Raw genomic sequence first — 21,599 nt, 5'->3', positions numbered from 1 at the left:
GGGGCTAGTCAGGTGATCCCTCAGGTGACCGTCAAATTCTGCACAGCCTCAGAAGGTGGCGTGGGGGAGGAGAGAGCAGTGTAGATCAGGCAGCTATGTCACGGATGGCAAGACCTTGGGTGTTAACCTTGCTAACCCAGGTAGGCTCCCAACTACCAGGACCTGTTGATACCTAGCCCTTTGGTCTCCATGTCCCTACCTAAAGTGCAAGGCTGGTCACTCTGTCACAGTAGGCACTCAATGGCATCCACAGGATGGATAGCAATTCGGAGTAACATAACAGGGTGTTCTTAAGCCTAAATACCCTTGTTAGAACTTCAATTTTGAAAAATAATTAGCCTTGCGAGTTGGGTGCAACCATCTGCACGAGTTCTACATGGTTTGGTAAACGGTTATGACCTCAAATAAACAATTAAACCAAAATAAGAACAGTTGTACAAAACAACATTTTAAATCTTAAGAAAGGAGAAGAGGGACTTTGAATACAAATAGGGCAGCTATCGTATCAAGGTTCAAACCTCTGTGCCAGTGCTTTACAATGTTATCTTATTTTTAATTGCCCACCTGTCAAGTGGTGTCAGAAGACTGAATATGCAAGGGCACTGATGGACACTCAGTACTAATTTGAACTTTAAAATGATGCATTTGAAAGATGGTGGTATTATTAGACCATAGTCTGTCAGTTCTCCTATGATAATTGGGAAAAGAGGAGTGATTGCACAGTGTTCTGGGTATGAGTTGGACATCAGCCAGTTCCCCTAAACTACCCACACCCTTCCCAAGTCAACATCGGCCAGCTTTCAGTATCTACTATATATTTCCACTGCATCAACTGGCAAATCACAGGTACATTTTCTGTCTTCTATACACCAGAACATTGGGAGATTAGGTTTGATTGAGCCCATGAGGTGGGACCCTAGAATAGGAGTAGGCTTATCTGATCATGTACTCCACCTACAATCTCATTTCCGACCACAACAATTTCACCTTCTCAGTGACAGGAAAGAAGTCCAAGAGAATGTGTGACTGATAAGTTGAAGATCTTTCTTGATCAGTTGAAATTTCCTGGGTATCAAGTTGGTCTGGCTGGACATGGAGAATATGCTGAATACACCTAATGCCTTGGGTTGGCTTGATGGGGGTCAGTGTCCAACAATTTTGTTGTTGTTGGACCCTGGGATTAACAGACTTCTTTTCCCCATACTGGCAGTGTGGCTTCAGTTCAGCTGGTTATACCTTGAATCATAATTTCTCCTAATTTCCCTTTGCCCCTTTCCCAAATCTCCTTTGTCCCTCTGATCTCTGACCTCCTTGCTACTCTGACACAGCACATTCCTCCTGCTCAAGGCCACCCCCCTCTCCTGAATTTACTAGTTTCTCTCATACTCACTATCCCTTATTTTCCTTTGTTGACCCTCATCCTGCTTCCCCTTTCTGTCACACATCAGTGTCCCTCAACATCCACTCCCTTCCCGCCTCTGCTCTCCTTAGTCCCTCCTCCACCTTAGCTACTTTCTCTCGCTTTGCATTTATACTTTCCTCGAACACTACAATCTGAACTGCAGTTTTCCTTCCAATCTGCCCCACCACTCAAAAGGTCACCACCCCTTTTATTCAAAGCCATGTCGGAGAGTCCAAATGCTAAGGTTTGTACCGGTGTACAGATTGTGTGCTTGGGGATAGCCCTTAATTTGTGCAAACTGCAAATGTATCAGTTACTGACACTAAGCCAATGGTCCACACCACGGCTTCTCCTCTGATTGGCCTTAATGCACATCTGCTTTTTTAGTCTGTGGGCATACTTGAAGGCAGGGTAGTTGGGTACAGGCTATGCAGGGCTGTGTGTCTAGGATTCATGGGTAGTCTAATTTTATGGAACTAGGCATCTCTGCCATTGTAAGGTTCATGAAGGCCCACTACTACCATGGTTCCCTAGAGTACATGGGCCTCTGAAAGAACACTGCTAGTTTCCCCATAAGGGAATATCTTTCTATAACTCCAATGAGTTTCAGGGTGATCAGTGTTCGGTAAATAAACAAGACTAGAAACTAACTGGGGAGCCTATGGTTCATCCATGCACCTCCTCCGGGGTCAGAATTACAGAGTGGGTGGCAGTCCCCATGCTTCAGGTTCACCCAAGTACCATCAACTAAACTTCAGCTTGTGACTGTCGCAACACAGTTTATACACAAACAACATTCACTGTAATAGATCTCTTATTTTCTATCTCAGTAAATGTTACTTTTTTTGGCAAATCATATTCTGAACAATAAAAGGTGTGTTGAAAAAGCAAACAGCTGTTTATATTGCACAAAGGATCAAGAATGTATCATGGTAGGGGAGGATTGGACCCACCGCTCCTGGTGTTGCCCACTTCCATGTAAAGGGGTTTAAACCCTGGTCTACCAATGCTTTGTTAAAGACACAACCTGAACATTTAAATGCCAATGTCGCACTCATTTTAGGGAAATTAGAGCCGATACCAACACCTATAATTCAAAGTGACCTTCATAGCAGATAAGCAGTGCCTTTTAGAGGCATCCGAGGCCACTGTTCAACACTTGCCCCCCCCCACCTGATGGGTAAATGAAGGTGTCAGCATTGGGAGGGAGGGATGTGCAACAGTTAGCAATGGATTTAGGAAGAGTGCTGTGTAACAAATCCAGGCAATTCATCCCTTCTCCCGAGGAGGGAACCACCCCCTTTGAGGCTAGGGAGTTGAGCCCCATAAGAAAGATCCTCCCTAGGCGTCAGGGAAAGCGGGACCTCACTGGAAGTGACTCCCCTCTGTCACACAAGGACTCCCATTCCTTTAAGGAACTCTGCCTTAAAGGAATCGAAGTAGAATAAACTAATGGTATGACTGTATGGCCTGCAACCAAAACGGACACCACTTTCCTACTATTGGCTCAAGGAAATGTTGGAGGCCAGTTGAAGTCCACATGTCCCTTTGATGTACTCAAGCGTAAATATACAGATGAAAAATCGTGATTGGAGAGGAGAGAATCCTACACACAGGCGACACTCTAGAGTACTGACATCCTGAAGATGCAGCAGATGCAGCAGTACCGTGGAAGAGAAGCAAGGAAGCAAAGGCACTGCAAGGCCGGTGCTGAGAGAAGCGAAACCGCTAAACGAGAGACAGCGATGAGTGAACCTTCCAATGTGTGTGTGTAACCACACTACAACAGTGGCGGGTCAGGGACTCGAGAAACAATGCCAAGACCAGTAGACAACAGAGGCAAGAACCGTCCGTTCTGGATACGAGATCCAAGGAATCTGCCGTGCCAGACAGTATCCGAGAGGCAGACGCCAAGAGAGGCGACTCAGCCGAAGAAGAAACAGCCGGGAAAACCATCTGGTGGTGCAACCACACTGCAGCCATGGTGGGTCAGGGACCTGACAAACAGCGCTGAGACCAGGCGGGAACAGAGGAAAGAATCTTCCATTCTGGATACGAGAACCCCAGAGTCTGCCATGCTGTGCAACATTCAAGAAGCAGATGCTTACGAGCAAAGAGCACTGAGAAGGGAGGTCAACGGTCACAGCCTCGCTTGAACACCAAAATGCTGGTGCATGCCCTAAGATACAGAAGGTACAAGGGTTGCACAGGGTGAAGGGTAGTGAGCAGAACCCCATGAGCAGAGAGAAAGAGGGTAATGGGTGCATTAGAAACCCGAGAGAGGAATATGTGATAGAACTACTGAAGCCAAAGAAACACAAAGCAAAAGGGGTCCGAAACATTTGGGGAAACCCAAAGAAATGGGAATCTGGAGGATTCAACTAAGGGGGTAAGATAAAAAGCTAAGAGACATTGGGCAAACCCAAAGAGAAGAGAATCTGTAGGATTCAAGCAAAGGGGGCTATGATAAAACACAGACATTTGGGATAACCAAAAAAGAAGAGAATCTTTGGTTATATCAGGAGTCCCTTGGTTGAATCTTCCAAAGAATATGCAGTTGTGTTCACCATGCACTACTCTTTTGGATGATTTCTTAATTTCAGATAATATTAAATAGCAAACAGTGCTTTTGATAAATTTAAGGTGCAGGGGTGATAAGTCAACTCTGGCATATGGGTTGTGAGATAAATGCAAACAAGATAAGTTCCTAATGGAGGAACTCCTGCCCCCTGTACACTTTTACAAGCTCAAAGGATGAGCAAAACAGTTTAGGTTAACTTTTGTACATACTATAAGTATGTTGTACTATTACTGAGCTTATTCATTTATACAAAGAACCAATTTGTGATCCTCAATGATAAACATCAAGACAATTTTTAGAAAGGAATTTTTCTTCAAATGTAGTTTTATTTTTCAATTGTTCATTAGTGCCCCAACGCGTTTCGAGAAATACATCTCTTCTTCAGGGGCATATTCAATATTTCAATCAATCATATCTAAGGAAAAAATTTTAAAAAGGCATACAATTACTAGTTTTACAAAGTCATATACAATTCATTATGTCAAACAGTTATAATCCATTAACTAAGGTAGTGAATTCGTGTTCTAAATTAATTTCTTCAATAAAAAATAAATCCATAATTTACAAGCATATTTGCTTGAAAATAAAACTAAGTATGAAGAAAAATTCCTTTCTAAAAATTGAATCTTCCAAAGAGACATTTGGGAAATCCAAAGAAAAGGAAACCTGTAGGGTCCAACTAAGTGAATAAAAACAAAAATACAGGTAATTGTAATTGGTTATTTATAGCACACTTAATACCCAGAGGTTTCTAAGCGCAGACCCGGGGATCGAATCTGTGTTGCACTGCGTCGTCTTGCTTCCAAGGCAATCGCGTTGCCCCTGAGCTATCCTCCTGGAACTTCTGAGTAAGAGAAAATGTCTAAAGTTTTGGGAAAAGGATACATCATTCCTACATATAAAGGACTAGAAACATTTAAAGAGATTTGCAACCTTTCCCGAAGAGTTTAAAAGGGGAGCAGAACACCTTTTTTTGCCTGGACTGTTTGTGAAAAATATCTTCAGCTTAAGATCCTCTGAATATTGACCCACAAAAGCCTGAGTGAGAAGGCCATCTTTGCTAATTTTATGTTATTTGAATATAGTAGTAGGGCTAGATAGCATAAGGACTGAGGACTGCCTTTTTTGTTGATAAGTGATGAGCACCCATAGTTTACTTTGTAGGTAGGGAGATCCCACATAGCAAAAGAGACAGGCATTTTTCTTTTAATTAATCCCATTTCCCGGTCATTCCTGTGTCTGTCTCCTTCTTCTGGTTCGCCACAACTTGTACTCAAGAAAATTGTAGATGCATAAAATAATGTCACCACCTGTTGGAGAGGTGTGCAGAATTCCATTATCCACAAGGGAAAGTGCGCTTGCAGGGGCTTTTTTGTTTGTTTTAAAAAGAATGAATGATGGGGCCATTGCCCCACACATTTTCCACACTCACTGCACAGCAGAAAAATAGTGATGTACTCTGGCAGGACACAGCTTACCAGCGCCGACCTCCCCCGTCATGTGTAGCTGAGACCTGACAACTGTGGGACACCTGACAACTGTGGGTACTTCAAAAGCTTTTGGCCATGGACAGCCTTATTAGAATTTGAAGGCCCCATGGGTTTGCATCGCCTTGGTGGAGATTAGTAGAAGTGGATTTGAGAGGAGAGTAGCAATGGAGAGGGGAGAGTAGTAATGGAGAGGGGAGAGTAGTAATGGAGAGGGGAGATGAGAAAAATATTGGACTGGTGAGGAGTAGTAGAGTGGAAGAGGAATAGTAGAGGGGAAGATTAGTATGGGGTAAGAGTAGGAAGGAGTAACATAGGGTCGAGGTAGGTTGTAGAGAGATAGACAGAGGGACAATATTTAGGAGGAGAGAGAGGAGGAGGTGGTGGAGTTTAAGGGAATAGAGTAGGAGGGGCAAGTTATTGAGAAATGGGGAGAGGAACATCAGGGAATGAAAAGAAGGTGAGAAATAGAGGCTTGAGTGTCTGGAAGGCACAGCCACCACAACCTGTTAAAACAACCCCACAGATAGTCTAGGTTCCAAATAAGTAGTCACAGAGTAAGATTAGATGCATTGGTCACCTTTAGTTACTCATGGAAAGCAAGGCAAAAAACTAGATGATCGGGGTAAACGAACACTAGATACTAATCTGGGAAATAGGAATGGCTAGGGACAGTATAACTTTCTCTACACATGAGAGAGGATGAGGTGGCCTTTAGAGCCCCTTTCAAGAATAAAACCCCTTGAACAATCTCTGGGAGTTGGTTTGTGTCACAGATGTCCTTAATAGCACACCAAGTAGGATTCATAATGGAAAGACACACATTTATTAAAGTTAGGCTTGCCTTATGGAAAAGGAAAGGACAAATGGTGTTGACAGTGCGCATTTCACTAGATGGTGAGAATGCCTTTGACCATTCCTAGCAAAGGTCCTCAAGCAAATGTCAATGAGGGACATATTTAAAACAAATAGTCTCTACTTAACATGGTGTGCGGTTAGCTAGGATGGGATGGCATGAATGAGTCATCTGGGTGTTTAGCTTGGGAGAAGCACTCAGAGATGTCCCCGATTCCCAACATTGTTTGGTAGTTTAATTGGACCGCTGACCATCAAGGTTGGGAATAAATCTATTTTAAAGGGTAAAGGGCATCCATAATCAAGAGTGTATCATACACGTTTACAGATGATATATTCATAATGGTAGTTAATCATTAATTATCTGCTAGACAGTCGGGAATAGAAAACCATGAAGGAGTATTCATGTCCGAGATCAACTTAACCACATAATAAATATGAACTCTTACAATTAACATGCTGCAACATACCACTCCTTTTTAATGGGGCAAGGATAGCAGTACATATTTAGGGGTTCAACATAGGTCTTTGAATTGCGGAAATGGCACAAAGTTTCCAATAGCTGACACTACATACCCTTTGATATGTGAACACTCTTGTATATCTTCTTTTGGTGGTGCATGAATGCACCGATTTATATGTTTCCCAGCCCTTTGAATAGTTTTGCATCATATCTTTTCCCCATGGTTAGGACAGTTATTAAATAATTTCAGGCTATCTCTGTGTTCTTTGTCTGGAGAGGGATGGAAGAGGGAAAATGCAGAAAATACCTAATGCATCCCCAGCATAAGCAAGTACGTGCATTACCACAGCCCAGGGATATTATGCTGCATCACAGTTATATAGTAGAATGGTCAGAAAGTGAGCCTGACATGGTTTTGACATATATGGGCCAGGTAATAGCCATAGGCATTTGTAGGACATGGGATGACAATAGAAGAAGTAGACTGAAGAACAATTAAAAGAAAAGTTACACGAATCCCCTGAGAGGATGTTAAACAACAAACAGACTTTCTTCCTGTACTCATTAACCTTATCCATTTAAATAACAGTGAATGGTGCAAAATACTTCAGCACATGGCTGGAGGACCATTGTCTGATTCTCTCAAATATGTAGGGAAGAGTGCCCTTTTAGCAACATACACAGCATCATAACATCACCGAAGGAGGTTGCCTAATGTAGTAACTAATTTGTCACAAGGGTGACAGTTGGGATATTTATAATGCGCAACTGAACAGACTGAACCGTATCTAGGTAAAGAGTGTTAAAAGAAAGCCTGAATTGCTACACTTTAACCATGAGTGTGTCCACCCCCTCAGTACTATCAGCCCAATTAATTTGAAAAAATATGTTTAATGGGCTTTACAGAACTGAAACAGTGATTTTTTTGAAGCATTCCCAAGGAAGCATATTCAACAACCTGGGACTGGACACTGCAACCTTATCGCCCCTGGAGACACTAGACGATGGTATCACCAATAGAAGTTTGTCCCCAGATCAAGGTCCCGGTTGGGTTGATATCTAATCAGGTTTTCCCTTAAATATGATTGTGCCGGATTATGTAGGCATTTATAAATCAGACAAAAGATTTTGAAGTTGATTCTCTCACCGACTGCCAGCCAGTGAATGGAGGGCAGAGTGTTGAAACAGGGGAGGATTTTAAAATTTAAAAACTCCAAAAATCTGTCTGACTGCTGCAATTTGTATCTTCTGCAACCGGTGGAAACTTGTTTTTTAGAAAGCCTTCTAGTAAACATTTATAGTAATCCAGCAGAGAATTAAATAAAGCTCCCACCACAGCGTCGTGGTCTTCAGCTAGAACAAAAGGGTAGGGCATGCCGCAGCAGGCGTAGGGAGAACACCGACTGTACTTTTGTCCCAACCTGAGCTTCACAGTCCAAATTTGCCATACACATCTGACCTTTTTAATTTTGGTGGGAAAATCCAGAAAGCACAGTGGATGTGTGCGTTTGTCACCATGAAGATGATGTTTTGGTCCACACAAGACCACTTCTGTCTTCCAGGGATTGAGTTGTAACCAGTTCAGCGCCATCCACTAAACACTGGCTAACCCTATAAAAGTAATCTTCACAGTCATCAATTTGAATGAATACCTGAAAATCGTCAGCGTATGATTGAAAGCCTACCTTGTGTCTCTTCAGGATATCCATTGATGGTTGCAGATAAAAATTAAATAACAAAGGATACAGAGATGACCCCTGGGGTACCACACATCCCTGGGGTAGTCAGTCTGAAATAAACCCTCCCAAACACATTTTCTGCTGGGGATCCAATAGAAAGGAATCAAACCATTTAATAGCATGGTCCGAAACATTCCCTACCGCCCTCAGACGCTTCAATAGGACACAGAGTCACAGTGTTGAATGCTGAAGAGAGGTACAGCATTACCAAGAGCGAATAATTCCACTTGGTCTGCAACCCGCAGAAGCTTGTGCCAGACTGCTTTCAAAGCTGTCTCTGTACCAAATCCTAGCCAGAAGCCATGATCACTTTGAAAACAAAAAGCCAATTGTTAATGAGAACAATACACTTCCCCACTACCTACCCTGATAGTACATAACATTCCATGAGAGCAAGACAAATATTGGCCCAGATAGAGGAGGACTGTGATCCCCTCTGGAAGAATATTCCCAGGAGTATGGCAAATGGGCATAATATGGAATTTCAGTGTAAGGTAAAATGTGATTGGCATTCAATCCCTTTGAACCTTAAAAGAATATGTGGGGATAACCTGAAGTGGTATATCTATGGTAGTCATGTGACAAACTGCCCATATTCTGGAAGGCAGTTGTATGTGTGATTAATAAACATATTGTAAACTGCCTGGTAATGAAGACTGCAAATATAGAATTCTGGGCCAGAGCATGTTTCACTATAAGCAATGTCTAGACACGATAGGACTCTACTCACTCACGTGAAAATTGTCACCTTGGCCACTTGGCTTTGGGACAGATCTTTTATGGAATAAACAAAAAGGAGAGACAAGGCTAAATGGGTGCTTCCTTTAGACTGTCGGGGAATGATATGGGCTTGACATGTTCACAGAGACTTCAATCATTGAATCGGTTACCATTACAATGTCCATGCCCAAAAAGGTAGTGGAACTTTCTCCACTAATCTGACACAGACGTTGCATGATGAGATCATTCTACATGAGACATTATCACACCCCACGCTTTACTTCATCCATCAGCTGCTAGTTTTCATATACATAAGATTGACAATAAAAACATCTGGGGGAGAAAAACAAATCTTACCCACAAATCGAGAGCAAGCATTCTTCAATGGAATCCCGTTGAGCTTTGGTGAGTGAGCAGCCTTTGGAAAGTCTATATACAGTATGCAGCAGCGAGTCAATGAGGGAAGCATGGTGCTCGGTGCCAGCAAACAGAGGTGCACATCGAGTCAACAAAGGCAAAACGGCAGTGCAGAGGTAACGATTTAAGGCCAAAGCCATGTCGGTGGCACTCAGAGCAGCCTATGAAAGAACAAAAAATAGTTATTAAAGATAGATTCTAAACGTCATTGAACACAATGTATTGTACATACATGGTTACAGCTGTCAAGATTTGATTTGTGAAGCAAACATTCTGCCATCTAATAGCGGTGCTAGACACATTCCCATGCTTCATAATTCCTGCAAATACCAGGTTAGATAACCTATGTAGTCATTTGTTAACAAATGGGGTCACCAAAGCTCTCTCAAACAACTTGGAACAAAACTCAAAACTAAATGAATTTAAGGTGGTTTAAATCCTTCAAATAACTTTTTCCACAAAGATTTCCAATGCATGAGCAGACAGGGCTCTGCAGAGAAGGGTATGCTCCCCCAGAGGACAATACACGTGCCCACCACAACTTAGGGCCTGGCCAGGCACCTGCTGGGGCAGGTTATCTCTTCCTCCCTCTTCTTTGCTGGAAATAAAATAATCAATTTCTAATGCAGGGAAGTCCACTCATGTTTAAAACAGAAATAAATTACATTTTCCAGCACTGTGCTCATGCCACAAACATAGGAAATATGTTCAATTTGTGACATGAGTAGGCTTGCCTGGGCTAGAAATTTAAAAAAAGAAATGTTCAGCCTGGAACCTGATGCTAGCCTCAGGGGTGTAATTAAGTGTTGTCCTAAAAGGTAACACCATGGAAGCACGGAACATGGTGGAATGTAGGTTTGGAAGTGTGGCAGTTGTCGAACATTCAAAACAGACCTTCTCAGATGAACTTAAATTTAAAAAACAGGAGAGATGAGTGGAACCATAAGTGGACAAAGATATTTCTATAAGAGAAAGCGCAAGCTCTTTTTTTTAATCAAGGTCCTGTTTGACAAAATATAATAAACAGACCACAGATCACCAGAACATTTTCCGTTTTTGAAAGAACTCACAAATCATTAAAGAGATTTCAAACATACAAAAAAAATTGCAAAACACAATGACTTGGGGAAGCTATGAAAACCCCCAAGTTGAAAAGATGAAGGAAGGTGGAGAGAAGGGAGCAAGCGATGACTAGAGCAAAAAACAGCCAAGGTGAGCACAGTCAACATCAGAGAGGCGGATAGCCAACTTATCAAAAAAAGAAAGCTGACAGAGGAATATTTGGTACTAGTCAAGGGTCTCTTACTCGTGCCACACAGTTTTGAGAATGCCATGACACAAGTAGACATGTACCAATTTATCCTAAAAACATTTTCTTTTTTATGAACTTGATGGAAATCAAGAGACAAACCACATACAACTATTCTGATATCTCAAAGAACTTCAAAAAATTGCAACCTTACTCTAAGAAAAAGAAGGTTGTGCTCTACCAACAACTGCTCAAAATTAGAAATCGATCCATCAGAAACTGAAGAATTCGGTGATAAACTAAATTCATGCCATTACTTAAATAAAATAATTTCTACAAAGGAATACAAGACTTAGATACATTGGCAGACAGAATATACTCCAAAAGGAATTGACACGTACACCAAGTATTACCCAACCTTTTTAGAGTACCAAATATTAAACCCTCTGCTGGGAAACAAACGGTGGTCAACCAACCAAAAAAGGTGGAACCATAGTAGTGAAGACTATGCATTGGAAGCTGAGAAGCAACTGACAGCAGCAACATACTACAAAAAATACAAACAATCCAATTCACCAACTGCAAGAAGAGATAACTGAAAAAATAAAATCTATGGACATAACCATGTTTAACAACTTAAGATGAGAAAACATGTCTGACAGTAACCCAACTTCTAACACCAGTCTATCTGCTGACAAATGTCCAACTTTTATGAGGGACACAACTCAATCGACAATTTGAGGAACATTAAATGGTGAAAGCAACACATACTGGCGATAACCAATGTCCTCAACGTGTACACCTGTATCAAATAGGAATTGGGAATTGAAGCAGCAAGTCAGTTCTTAAAAAGAATAATATCTGCAAGGTGCATTAGTCCAAACTACATGTTATATTACACACGCTGAGAAAGACACTGGAAAACAACTATTGTATGCTTTATGATGCAATGTATCACCAATTGCAAGCAACAGCAATGGGACAAAATATGCCCTTTACATGAAAAAAACATTTATGGCCAAGCAGGAACATTATCATGACGTCAAAAGCAATGTTCATAGTTACATTGTTCTCGAACATGGTTATATAGAAAACCAAATATAAAAGGCCAATTCAGACAAACAAAGTTTTTATGGATTACCTGAATGAAAAAAAACGATTACGAGACTCACACTCAATTGGTGTACTACAAACATTAATGTCCTGGATATCCACATGTTTATTGAAAACAGTCAAGACAAAACCATTTAAAAAAGAGGCTGCAACCAATTCATTACCCCATGCAACTGGTGCTAATCCAATATTAACCTACATATCAGCAGAAGCTGCATAGCACACAGTCCCAGTTTCTACACACATACTTCGCAAATTAAATAGGAACATGAAGTGCTTACAAATTATTTAATATGAGCTACAGATAGGGGGATGTCTTGAAAAAGCACCAAAAGGAGAAAATGACGTATCAACCCTATCCCTATTAGTTTACATGGATATATCCATACAACATGATATATTAATTCACATATAAAAGGCATGTATATCATGTGACTATCAACAAAGAAAATCTGGAGACTAGAAAACAAATACTAATGAACTCATCTAAAAGAGATTGCACTAACATTTATTTTGTGCAAACACAAACAACAAAAGGCTTACGATTACCATCCCGACCATTAAAAGAACTAAGGAATTATTACCTTTATCATGAGGATACATTTAAAATGTTAATTAGAAATTTGAGACATCTAACAACGGATAATTGTCTACTCTAACATTGAGGATAATAATAATAGTAAATCTTAAGTAACTCAAATAAAGAAAATGTACAGGAGACTTAAGAATTCCAATGACAAATATAAACAAAGACAAAACTCATCAAGACAAAGTCAGATAAATTATGCTTTTAAAACAGTATTATTTACACTTGCAGAAGATTTTAATTATATAACTTACGTAATACAGGTGGCATACAATAAAGCTAAGTGAAGTAACAAACTAAATAAAGTGTTCTTAAAACAAGGATACACGTGCATTACTGAAGAGTTCCAACAAATGTCTTGTACCATAAATCTCATGTGTGTGGGGTGTTTTTGTTTCTAACTTTTAGTACCTGTTGCACTACCTGTGATAAGGGTGAGATTGTAGATAATTGCTTTTGGCAGGTTAGTGCGATAAGGGAGATCAGCTACAATTGCTTTCATCCAAGATTCAAAATTGGTATTTCTCCAATTCATCCCACTTGTCAGGCAGCTGATATTGTTTCATCCTGCTGACACAGGTACAGGTTCACCCTCCCTTAACCTCACGATTGCTGGTGGATGTCCTCCCTTCCTCCTTCCAATTCACTTCATATTTGTTCAGGGGTAGCTCAGCACACACTTTCATTATATTTTCTTTCCAGGGTCTCCACGTCTCGACATTTTTCCAGCCTTCTTGGTTCCAGTATGCTTAAGAGCTCCATCGTCTTCCTTCAGTGTGTAGCCATTTTTTGTGTTCTCTACCTAGACGTGTCGACCTCTGTTAGGTGTCTCTTCTGAGTTTCCTTCATGATTCCAGATCTGGGGGCTTGGTTTTTAATCTTGCTCCGGATTGGTTTATCCTCATTGTCATTCGAATTGTCACCACCAATTGCTTATTCTCTGGTTTGGTTTTAATATCCTTCATTGCAGAATTAATAGTGGTATCATATTGGATAATTGTTTCATGAGCTTTTGTGCAATGTGTACAGGCCTGCAATACACAAGATAGTTTCAGCATACTGTCCCATCTTTGGATTTCTCAGCGAACCAGAGAGCAGTTCTGCATTGTTCTGCAGCTCCACTTCTCCGATCTGACATGGACCATGTTGGGTGCCTCAGCACTCTGGACCTGCGAAAAGGAGTAAACGTACTCTTCTGATGGTAACCTTTTCGTGTATTTCTACAGGACGTGTTTGCAGAACAGTGGTTCTTTGCTGAGTAACAACTGTTTCTCTGAACTATGGTCTAACAAAGTCCTGCAAAATCCCTTGGAAATTTAGTCTGTAGATTAAACTCGACAGCAGGCCCTGTTGGGGTAATACCGCCTCTGTGGGGGAAAGGGAAGCCAGTAGGACCACAGTTCATCTACCCTCTGGGAGACAAATCAGGTAACGGCCAGACAAGTGCAGTCCCTGGTGGCTCATTATACTCTCAGTGCTACTATTCAATATTTCTCGTGAATTCTTCAGCCATAGCTTGAATGCCTTTTGACATATCTAAACCTTGTACCTCTGACATGCCATCAATAATTGCAGCAGATAAGATCCTTTCATGTAGCGTAATGGAATTTGCTCTTTGTGTTGTTTGAAGTCAAAGCAACCATTAACACCACAAACTACAATCAGTTCACTTTTTTCTGGTAAAAATGCATAGTTCCATCAGTATTAAACTGTGATCAGGGAACAGCCAAGAATTAATACAGCCCAAATGTCTCAAGTAAATCTGCTTGGCCTTTTGATCTGCTTAGAAGTAATTAGGCAAACAATTATTTGTCTGCTCTTAAATCGGACAGTTTGCAAGAAATGTGATAAGTGGAAGGTTTTGAATTAACCTCAACAACTGACATACCTCTTCCACACCACTGTTTTCAGTATTGGAACTGCCAATGGGAGCACATCAATCTGAACTATTAGGCTACGTAAGCACAAGCAACCTCAGAAATATTTCGGCCTCAGTGAGGTGAAGCTTGGTTTCCTATGGCGCAGTGAGCAAGGGACCCAGAGTCTGGGCATACCGGTTCTCACTTAGGGATACAAACTGTAGCCAAAAGATGTGATGGGTGGCAGGTTTTGAATTAATCTCAACCACTGGCATAGCTCTGCAACCACCCACGCCACCATTTGTTAGCCCATCTGTACCATTACAGAAGGGGACCAGCCATATGCAAATATGTACCGGAACTGCCAATGGGAGCAGTCCATCCCAAACTGCAAGGCTATATCCCGTCTGCATGGAAAGACAAACAAGCCCAGACTTGTTTCAACCTAAACATATCTGCAGTGCTTGTAGTCTTGTGCAGAAGGGACGTGACCAAGCAGTTAAGGCTGGACTGCCGCTTTTGGGGTGATACCAAGCTGATTTGCATATGGTCTTTCAACTCCTATAATGGCTTGGCAGACTGACGAACGATGTGCAGGAGGGTTTCCCAGAACAATGCCAGAGGATAATTTTCATTCTAAACCTTTATGCCATCAACTCCTGTTTATCTTAAATCTAGCAGTGACAGCCATTATTACTGGTGCTCTTGAACACAGATTTTGTTTGCTCTTCTTGATAGGATCCAATAAATCGATAAAGAGGAAACTGTTTTGAGCCGATCATATAATCCAACACCAATAGCATATGGGAACTGACAAATATATTGTGTAATACTCTCATGTGACAAGGTCACTTGACTGGCCTTGTCAAGAGGGGATGCAAACAACTCAATTGGTAAAGGCCAGAGCCAGTACTATCAAGCAGATGGAAGGTGGCATTTGGGAGGGCCCCAATCCCTGTTGCTTCCTATAGTACCAGTTTGCTTGCATACATTGCCACGGACAGTCGGAGACTACATTTATCTCATGATGCTGGCTAGTCTTACTCTTTGATTTAAAAAAAAATAACATCCTCCAGCAATCCCTTTGAGGAAATGAACCATCATCAAGAGCACCAAAGTTATCTGAAGGGAGAAGAGCCTGTCAACTTAAGTGACAATGCTCAAAAGGAAGACTGGTCTGCCACCTGGGGAACTACACTGAGTGGAAACATGAAAAGGAGCCACAATGTGAATCAGAAGCGGCAGAACTACACATGCATACAGTGCCACAGGAACATTGTGCTTACCTCAGGGAGAGCCGTGGAACAGCTGCCCAATGCAATAAGTGGACTAGCAGGCCAACAATGCCATCACACGAACAGTGGCTGCCGTTACTGAAACGCTGCAGACCCACAAAATAAGTTGGGGGTTAGAGCCCCCCTTTGTATCCTCGATTGTCTATATCACCTCCCAAATGCGGAAAAACAAGGATATATTGAATGCGGCAGCCAGTGGAGAGGGATAACCAATGGGAAGACGGTGGCAATATAAAGGGAGACCTGGGAGACAGGAGGTTTTGGGTTGTGTCAGAGAAGGCAGAGGCAGACCCAGAGACTAGGTGGAGGTTGAATGGTGTATGATTATACAGGCAGTGTGCAAGGTGACTTATTGGTTGATAAGACGAAGTGGTACTGGAAGTGAATAGTATGTGTGTGTGTGGAGTGATAAGCGAGTAGGGAGTGGATAAGAAGGTGAGTGACAAAGTGGAAAGAGTGACAGATAGGGGTGGGAGGAGTAGTAGTGGTTAGAGGGGGGAAGAATAGTAGTGGTGTGGAGAAGGAATAATAGTGTAACGAATAAGATTGGAGGGTGGAGGTAGACCATAGTGGTAGGAACATCAGAGAAGCAGTGAAGAGAAGGAGGAGGGAGGACCATCGAAATGACACTACAGAGTGTGTGAGAAACAGCGAGGGGAGACTGCGGATGTTTGAATGGCACAATCATTAAGTGATTCCTGCGGAGAAAGCTATTGGATAGGAACCTGTAAATTGTTCCCTGGGGAAGTTAAGTCAGAAAAAGCTTTAGCCTTTAGGCCAAGTCAATACCAATAGATGGATAGTTGTTTAGACAGTAGGGGTTACCGATCTTTGGTATGAGCCCGGGATTGTGGGACTCCTAGGTTAGGGGTGGAACTTTCTCCCCGTCCTAAGTTAGAGCAAGGAAAAAAGATGGCCATTAGGCCCACTGTTGAATTCAAACAAAAACCTTAGAACTAACTTGGGGAGTTGCTGTGTTCTTGAGGCCATCTGCGACACTCACCAACACCAGTGTTGGTTGCAAAGTTTACAGTTAATGTCCACAATATGAAAATAGATTTCCAGCCCATATGGGTTTAATAAGCTTTTTTGTTATAATATCCTCCCATTTTACTGCTTCTTTCGAGTTGTAATAATATTTGTGTGCTGCTGTTTGATATGGTAGCCATGGCAAGCCCGATTTTGGTTCAGATATATGGGCAAGTAATGTGTCTGTTCAAAATGAATGTGCAATGCAAGTACCCTACAGTGTTGTGTTTTGCCTACTAAACGTGCAGTAGCCCTTAAAGCTCTGTTTTGATTTTCAAATTCATCTTTGGCTCCAAGAGCGTAGAATGGAATTGTAATTCCACTCAGAACCCAGTTTTCTTTTGAAATTCTTCCCATATTGCAAGAGCAGACTCTTTCATAACACTAATTTCTGCAAGATAATATGCCATCAACCCAGAGTAATTATGAAAAGTTTAATGCAAAGAAATAACCAAGGATTGCTTCCACTGATGAAATGTGACCACCCAAGTCACCACAAAAAAACCTTATTATTACTTACAAAAAAGATTCCACCATTGCCATTTAATCAAGCATCATTGAAAATGTTGGTTAAGAGTGTACATGAAAATTTTGAAACTCCTTCATGTTTTCAGAAGCCTTCCAGGTAGCAGGAAGTGTGGTGAAAAAGCACACACACACACATCGAATACATTTACACACAACACATTTTGCTCTCACTGTAACAGACATCCCATACTTCAGCAATCCTGGATACATCAATGAAAGAACCAATAGCACTAAGTTATGTGCAGTTCACCGGGCAGCAAGACAATCCCATCCCAAATACGCTGTTGAAACATTAGTAGTTGATAGAGAGCCACATCTAATGCATCAACTCATTCCAGAAATAGACTTTGTTAGATTTTCCAACTGAATTGAATAATCTGTTGGGGTAGTGGGTATGGTTGGAAACCATGCGACTTTCTTTGCTTCGACACTTTTAGCGATGGTGCACTGAAAGTAGTCTAGGTATTGCTATAATATGTCCTGTCCTATGCTAGAACACAAGCAACCCTAGTCCTGGACTACTAATATTGCCTTGAAATTCCACTCCTTTTATTCAGATTCAAGCAAAGAGGGAAAGGGAACTGGAAGCGAGTACCTTCGCTGACTTTGATTGCTGAGGAGGAGCATACCAAGCTACCGTGATCAGGGTCAGAGGAGGGCGGCGACGGGCACAGACGGGCGCAATCAGTTATGCTGGATTCCATAACGTTGCTGGTTTGGTGCAGGGGAAGCAAAGGTGTCTCTGCCCTGGGCCCCAACACTGTGTTGTGGAAAAACAACCGCAGAGGCCTCAGGTGGATTGGTGAACATCTTTAATGGCAGTCAGCAAAGCCTGCATAAACAGGACAAACAGCGGCCCAGCGGAAGGAGACTCGGCCCTGCAACCCTCAGTGCACATGCAATGCCTGAACCACCCCTTCCATTGAAAAGAAAGATCGTCAAGCAACAAAATTTCAGGAGGATGTTCACAGTTTCTCAGCATACAGGTCACATGCAGATGCCACATTCTCACGCCTGGGAAGACACCATCTTGATATTAGCGGAAGACATTTTAAGATTTATTACAATTCCTGCTGTGCATGCTACGTCCACAATTCTCACACGGTTCAGGATGAGATGTCTCAGTATGGATACCTCTGCCTTCTAAAGCTGCCTTGCCTAGTGAGGTGATTCTCTAAAATATGCTTCAGTATGCCAAAGGGGAAATACGTCAGAAGCGAGAACTATGGAAGCAGGCATCATTATACAGTGGAAGGCAAAGAGCCTCTGTGGTTAAGACACGCGCCTTCTAACATAGGACAAACACTCTTATGGCAATAAGGCACTGTTAAACATGACAGACAGTTAGCAAGTACTTATAATCAGCAGAGCAACAGGGGCAGCAGAGGAGTTCAACAAATATAAATAGTTCGGTTTCCTCCACAATTGCTTAAGATTGCTCTGTCCATTAGACCCTGGCACCACCCTGGGTGGTGTTAGTTATGTTCAGTGAACCTTGAGCCGTCTATGGCTTTCTGGGCGTAGGTTACATGGAGGGAAGGAGTGACCGATTCCTCCATGCCTCCCGCCACCCTGCATATGCTGGCTCATTTCTCTCTGAACAAGTCCAATGTTCACAACCCATTGCAACCACCACTGCGTGGCAACATGTAAGGCGACCTGAAGGTGATGGGCCACGTGCATTCACCTGTCTTCTGCGTTTTGGAAATGTAATCGTCACTTAAACGCCTTGCTATTTTACTGTTCTGGATCATGTGACCTTCCAAAGCACAGATAATGGGACGGTAGGAGATTTACTGGGGGAGCCTCCGTATACCTCCTCTGGGACTGGCACCACACAGCCGGTGACTCTTAGCCCTAGGGTCTCCCTCGCCCCACTTCCCAATCTCATAAATGGGATTGTTGCAGTCTTAATGTGTGCCAGTGAAAGAGCAGGTGACATTGGGGCATCTGTGTTCTGGTCCCTCATGCAGTAACCCTAATGTACTGCAAGTGATGCTAGGCGCCTCCAACGACGAAAGAGTCAAATCCAGTCAGCTTTCCAGGATGTTCACAATGAATATTAATGAGAAGGTTTACATATTCATTTACACGAAAAACGCTTGCATATCTTTTTGGTCATTTAGAAAACCTTAGGTGCATTGGTTTGAACCATTATGCAGCAGTTACCATTTACCATATCTTTTTGAAGGGATATTTACATCCTCTCAAAGAGGTAGGACTTGCAGTAGGGCTGTTTGCGATTCTGGAACCAACATACAGTCTTTATTTGAGGAAAGAAAAGCAACTACCAGAAACTGAATTACGGAAAGACAAATTTAGAAAATAATTGACCTTGAGGCATCACATTTTTCATCTGGCCCAGCACAACCAGCTGAATTTTGCTGGTATTAAATAAAAGTCTTCCCCGATAAGCCGCACAATGACTTCCGGAGTAGATAATGCTTTCAAAATGCGGCCTGCCCCCATGCACGTTGACAGGGTATTGATCACAGCAGTGTTTGGCAGACTCTGCAACGTTCTTTGGAAATGCACTAAATACAATCATGAAGGCTAGATAATAACCGTTGTCTTGTTGCTCTGATGTATTTGGAAGGGCACTGTCAATTGCATCACTTTCATAATCTTGTTATAGTTGAGCACACCTGAATTTTTAAAAATTCTATAGCCAGTGATAACATGTTTATAGTTAACATTATGCAATCAGAACCTAGTAAGGAATTAAGTTAAAGCCTGCACACAGTCCCACCTTCACTGCTTATGACTGAACAGTTGGCATCACAAATGACTGGACAATCGTTTGTTGATTGATGTGTGGACATCAGCAAGTGCATTCAGTGATCAGAATAAGGCATTGTTTCACTGGCCATGGAGGACTCTTCAAGTGCAGGGCTTTGGCGCTTGTTAGGGAGAATTCTCCAGAATGGCTCATTTCCCTTACCTACTGAGTCCCTCAGTAGCTTTGCTGGATTTCTAGGATTTTTTTTTCACCTGGTAAGAGTTTGAGCCTTTTTTCCCCACTCTTACCTGTGTTTTGCTGTGTGTTTTACATTTGTTTGTGTTCATAGACTGTGGAGTCTCACCTACTCCATAGGCATCATCTTTTTACTGTGCGTCACACAGCACCTTTAGTGCAGTGACACAGGGTTGTCTTTTAGACTTCCCATTTTATGGGACTGTGTCTCCCAGAACATGTAAGGTTGCCATTGACTTTAATAGTCTTTTTAAATTTACATACCCTGTACAAACTATCTTCTATAGAGTACTGGAAGGGTTAATTATCCCTTTTTGTCTGTTTCTCATTGAACATTATTTTGTTTCCCTTTCTTTAAGATTTGGCTGGTGGCAGTGGTATCTACCATTTTTTTGCTACGGCGGACTATGAAAATAGCCTTGGTACTGTTAGAGGCTATGGTGGTAGCCTCAAACTTTAATCCACTGTACCCCTTTTAATTTTATTCGGTTCCGGTTGGGTTTATTCACTATTTCTTTTTGTAAAGGTCTTTCTGGTGTTTTACTCTGCGTGCAAAACCAGGTTTGGTTCCCTTGTTCACCGTTCTTTGGCAGGCTTCTGCACAGAAGCCCTCCTTAGGCACCTGAGTGTCTGGGTTGACAGGACTTGAGGTAAGGGTTTTAGGTAGGGGTTCCTGTCACATCTCCTTGGAGACCCAAGTCACGCTCTAGTTTGATTGGCTAGGTGGCTGTCCTGCCAGGACAGCCACCCTGCTGTGTGATTGACAGCCAGGCTGTGTGAATGGGGGAAAACTGCTTAAAATCATGTCTCTGGGACTTAGAAGGCAGAGTCGCCACTGGATTGAGAGAATTGAAGAGAAGCTGAAGGAAGAGGACTACTGCAACTACTGAACCTCCTGGTGAAGCCCTGCTGTGGGTCTGAATCATCTGAAACTTTGACAACAGGGAAGATCTGCAAGGAATCTTCTTCCCTTGAGCTGGTGGGACCAACCTGTTCACCAAACACCAAGCAAGGCCTACCTCTCCTCGTCGAATTTTCTTGTGCATCGCTGCAGTGAACCAGATAGCCAGGAGGATCGGACCCTGTTTGGGTTTTTAAGGAGCGCACCTTTTATTCATTGCTTTGCTCTGCTGCTGGTTTCTTCCCTGGGCAGTGAAGGAAACTCCAGTCTTCCTCCTTCGTGTCAGTCTTTTCAGGAACCGTGAGCCTGCAGGAACTGCCAGGAACTTCTGCCTCAGCTACAGCATTCTTCTACTACTAAGGTACTGTTCAAATCCGGTTGTTCGTTCCGTCCGACCGTAG

General features: G+C 42.2%; 1 protein-coding gene across 1 annotated transcript in view; it reads right to left on the bottom strand.

The window, feature by feature from the left end:
• The window catches only part of RYR2 (ryanodine receptor 2), a 3,854,281-nt gene that overhangs the window by 1,636,542 nt on the left and 2,196,140 nt on the right, over window positions 1-21,599 (bottom strand). The window contains exon 50 of the mRNA XM_069607971.1: window positions 9,605-9,825. Coding sequence (XP_069464072.1) covers window positions 9,605-9,825 — 221 coding nt within the window. The remainder of the gene's footprint in view (window positions 1-9,604; window positions 9,826-21,599) is intronic.

This window comes from Ambystoma mexicanum, chromosome 4q (genome assembly GCF_040938575.1).
Source record: "Ambystoma mexicanum isolate Mex_15411 chromosome 4q, UKY_AmexF1_1, whole genome shotgun sequence".
Lineage (NCBI taxonomy): Eukaryota > Metazoa > Chordata > Amphibia > Caudata > Ambystomatidae > Ambystoma > Ambystoma mexicanum.
Note: the sequence above shows the minus strand (reverse complement) of the source record. Positions and strands in the feature narration are given on the sequence as shown.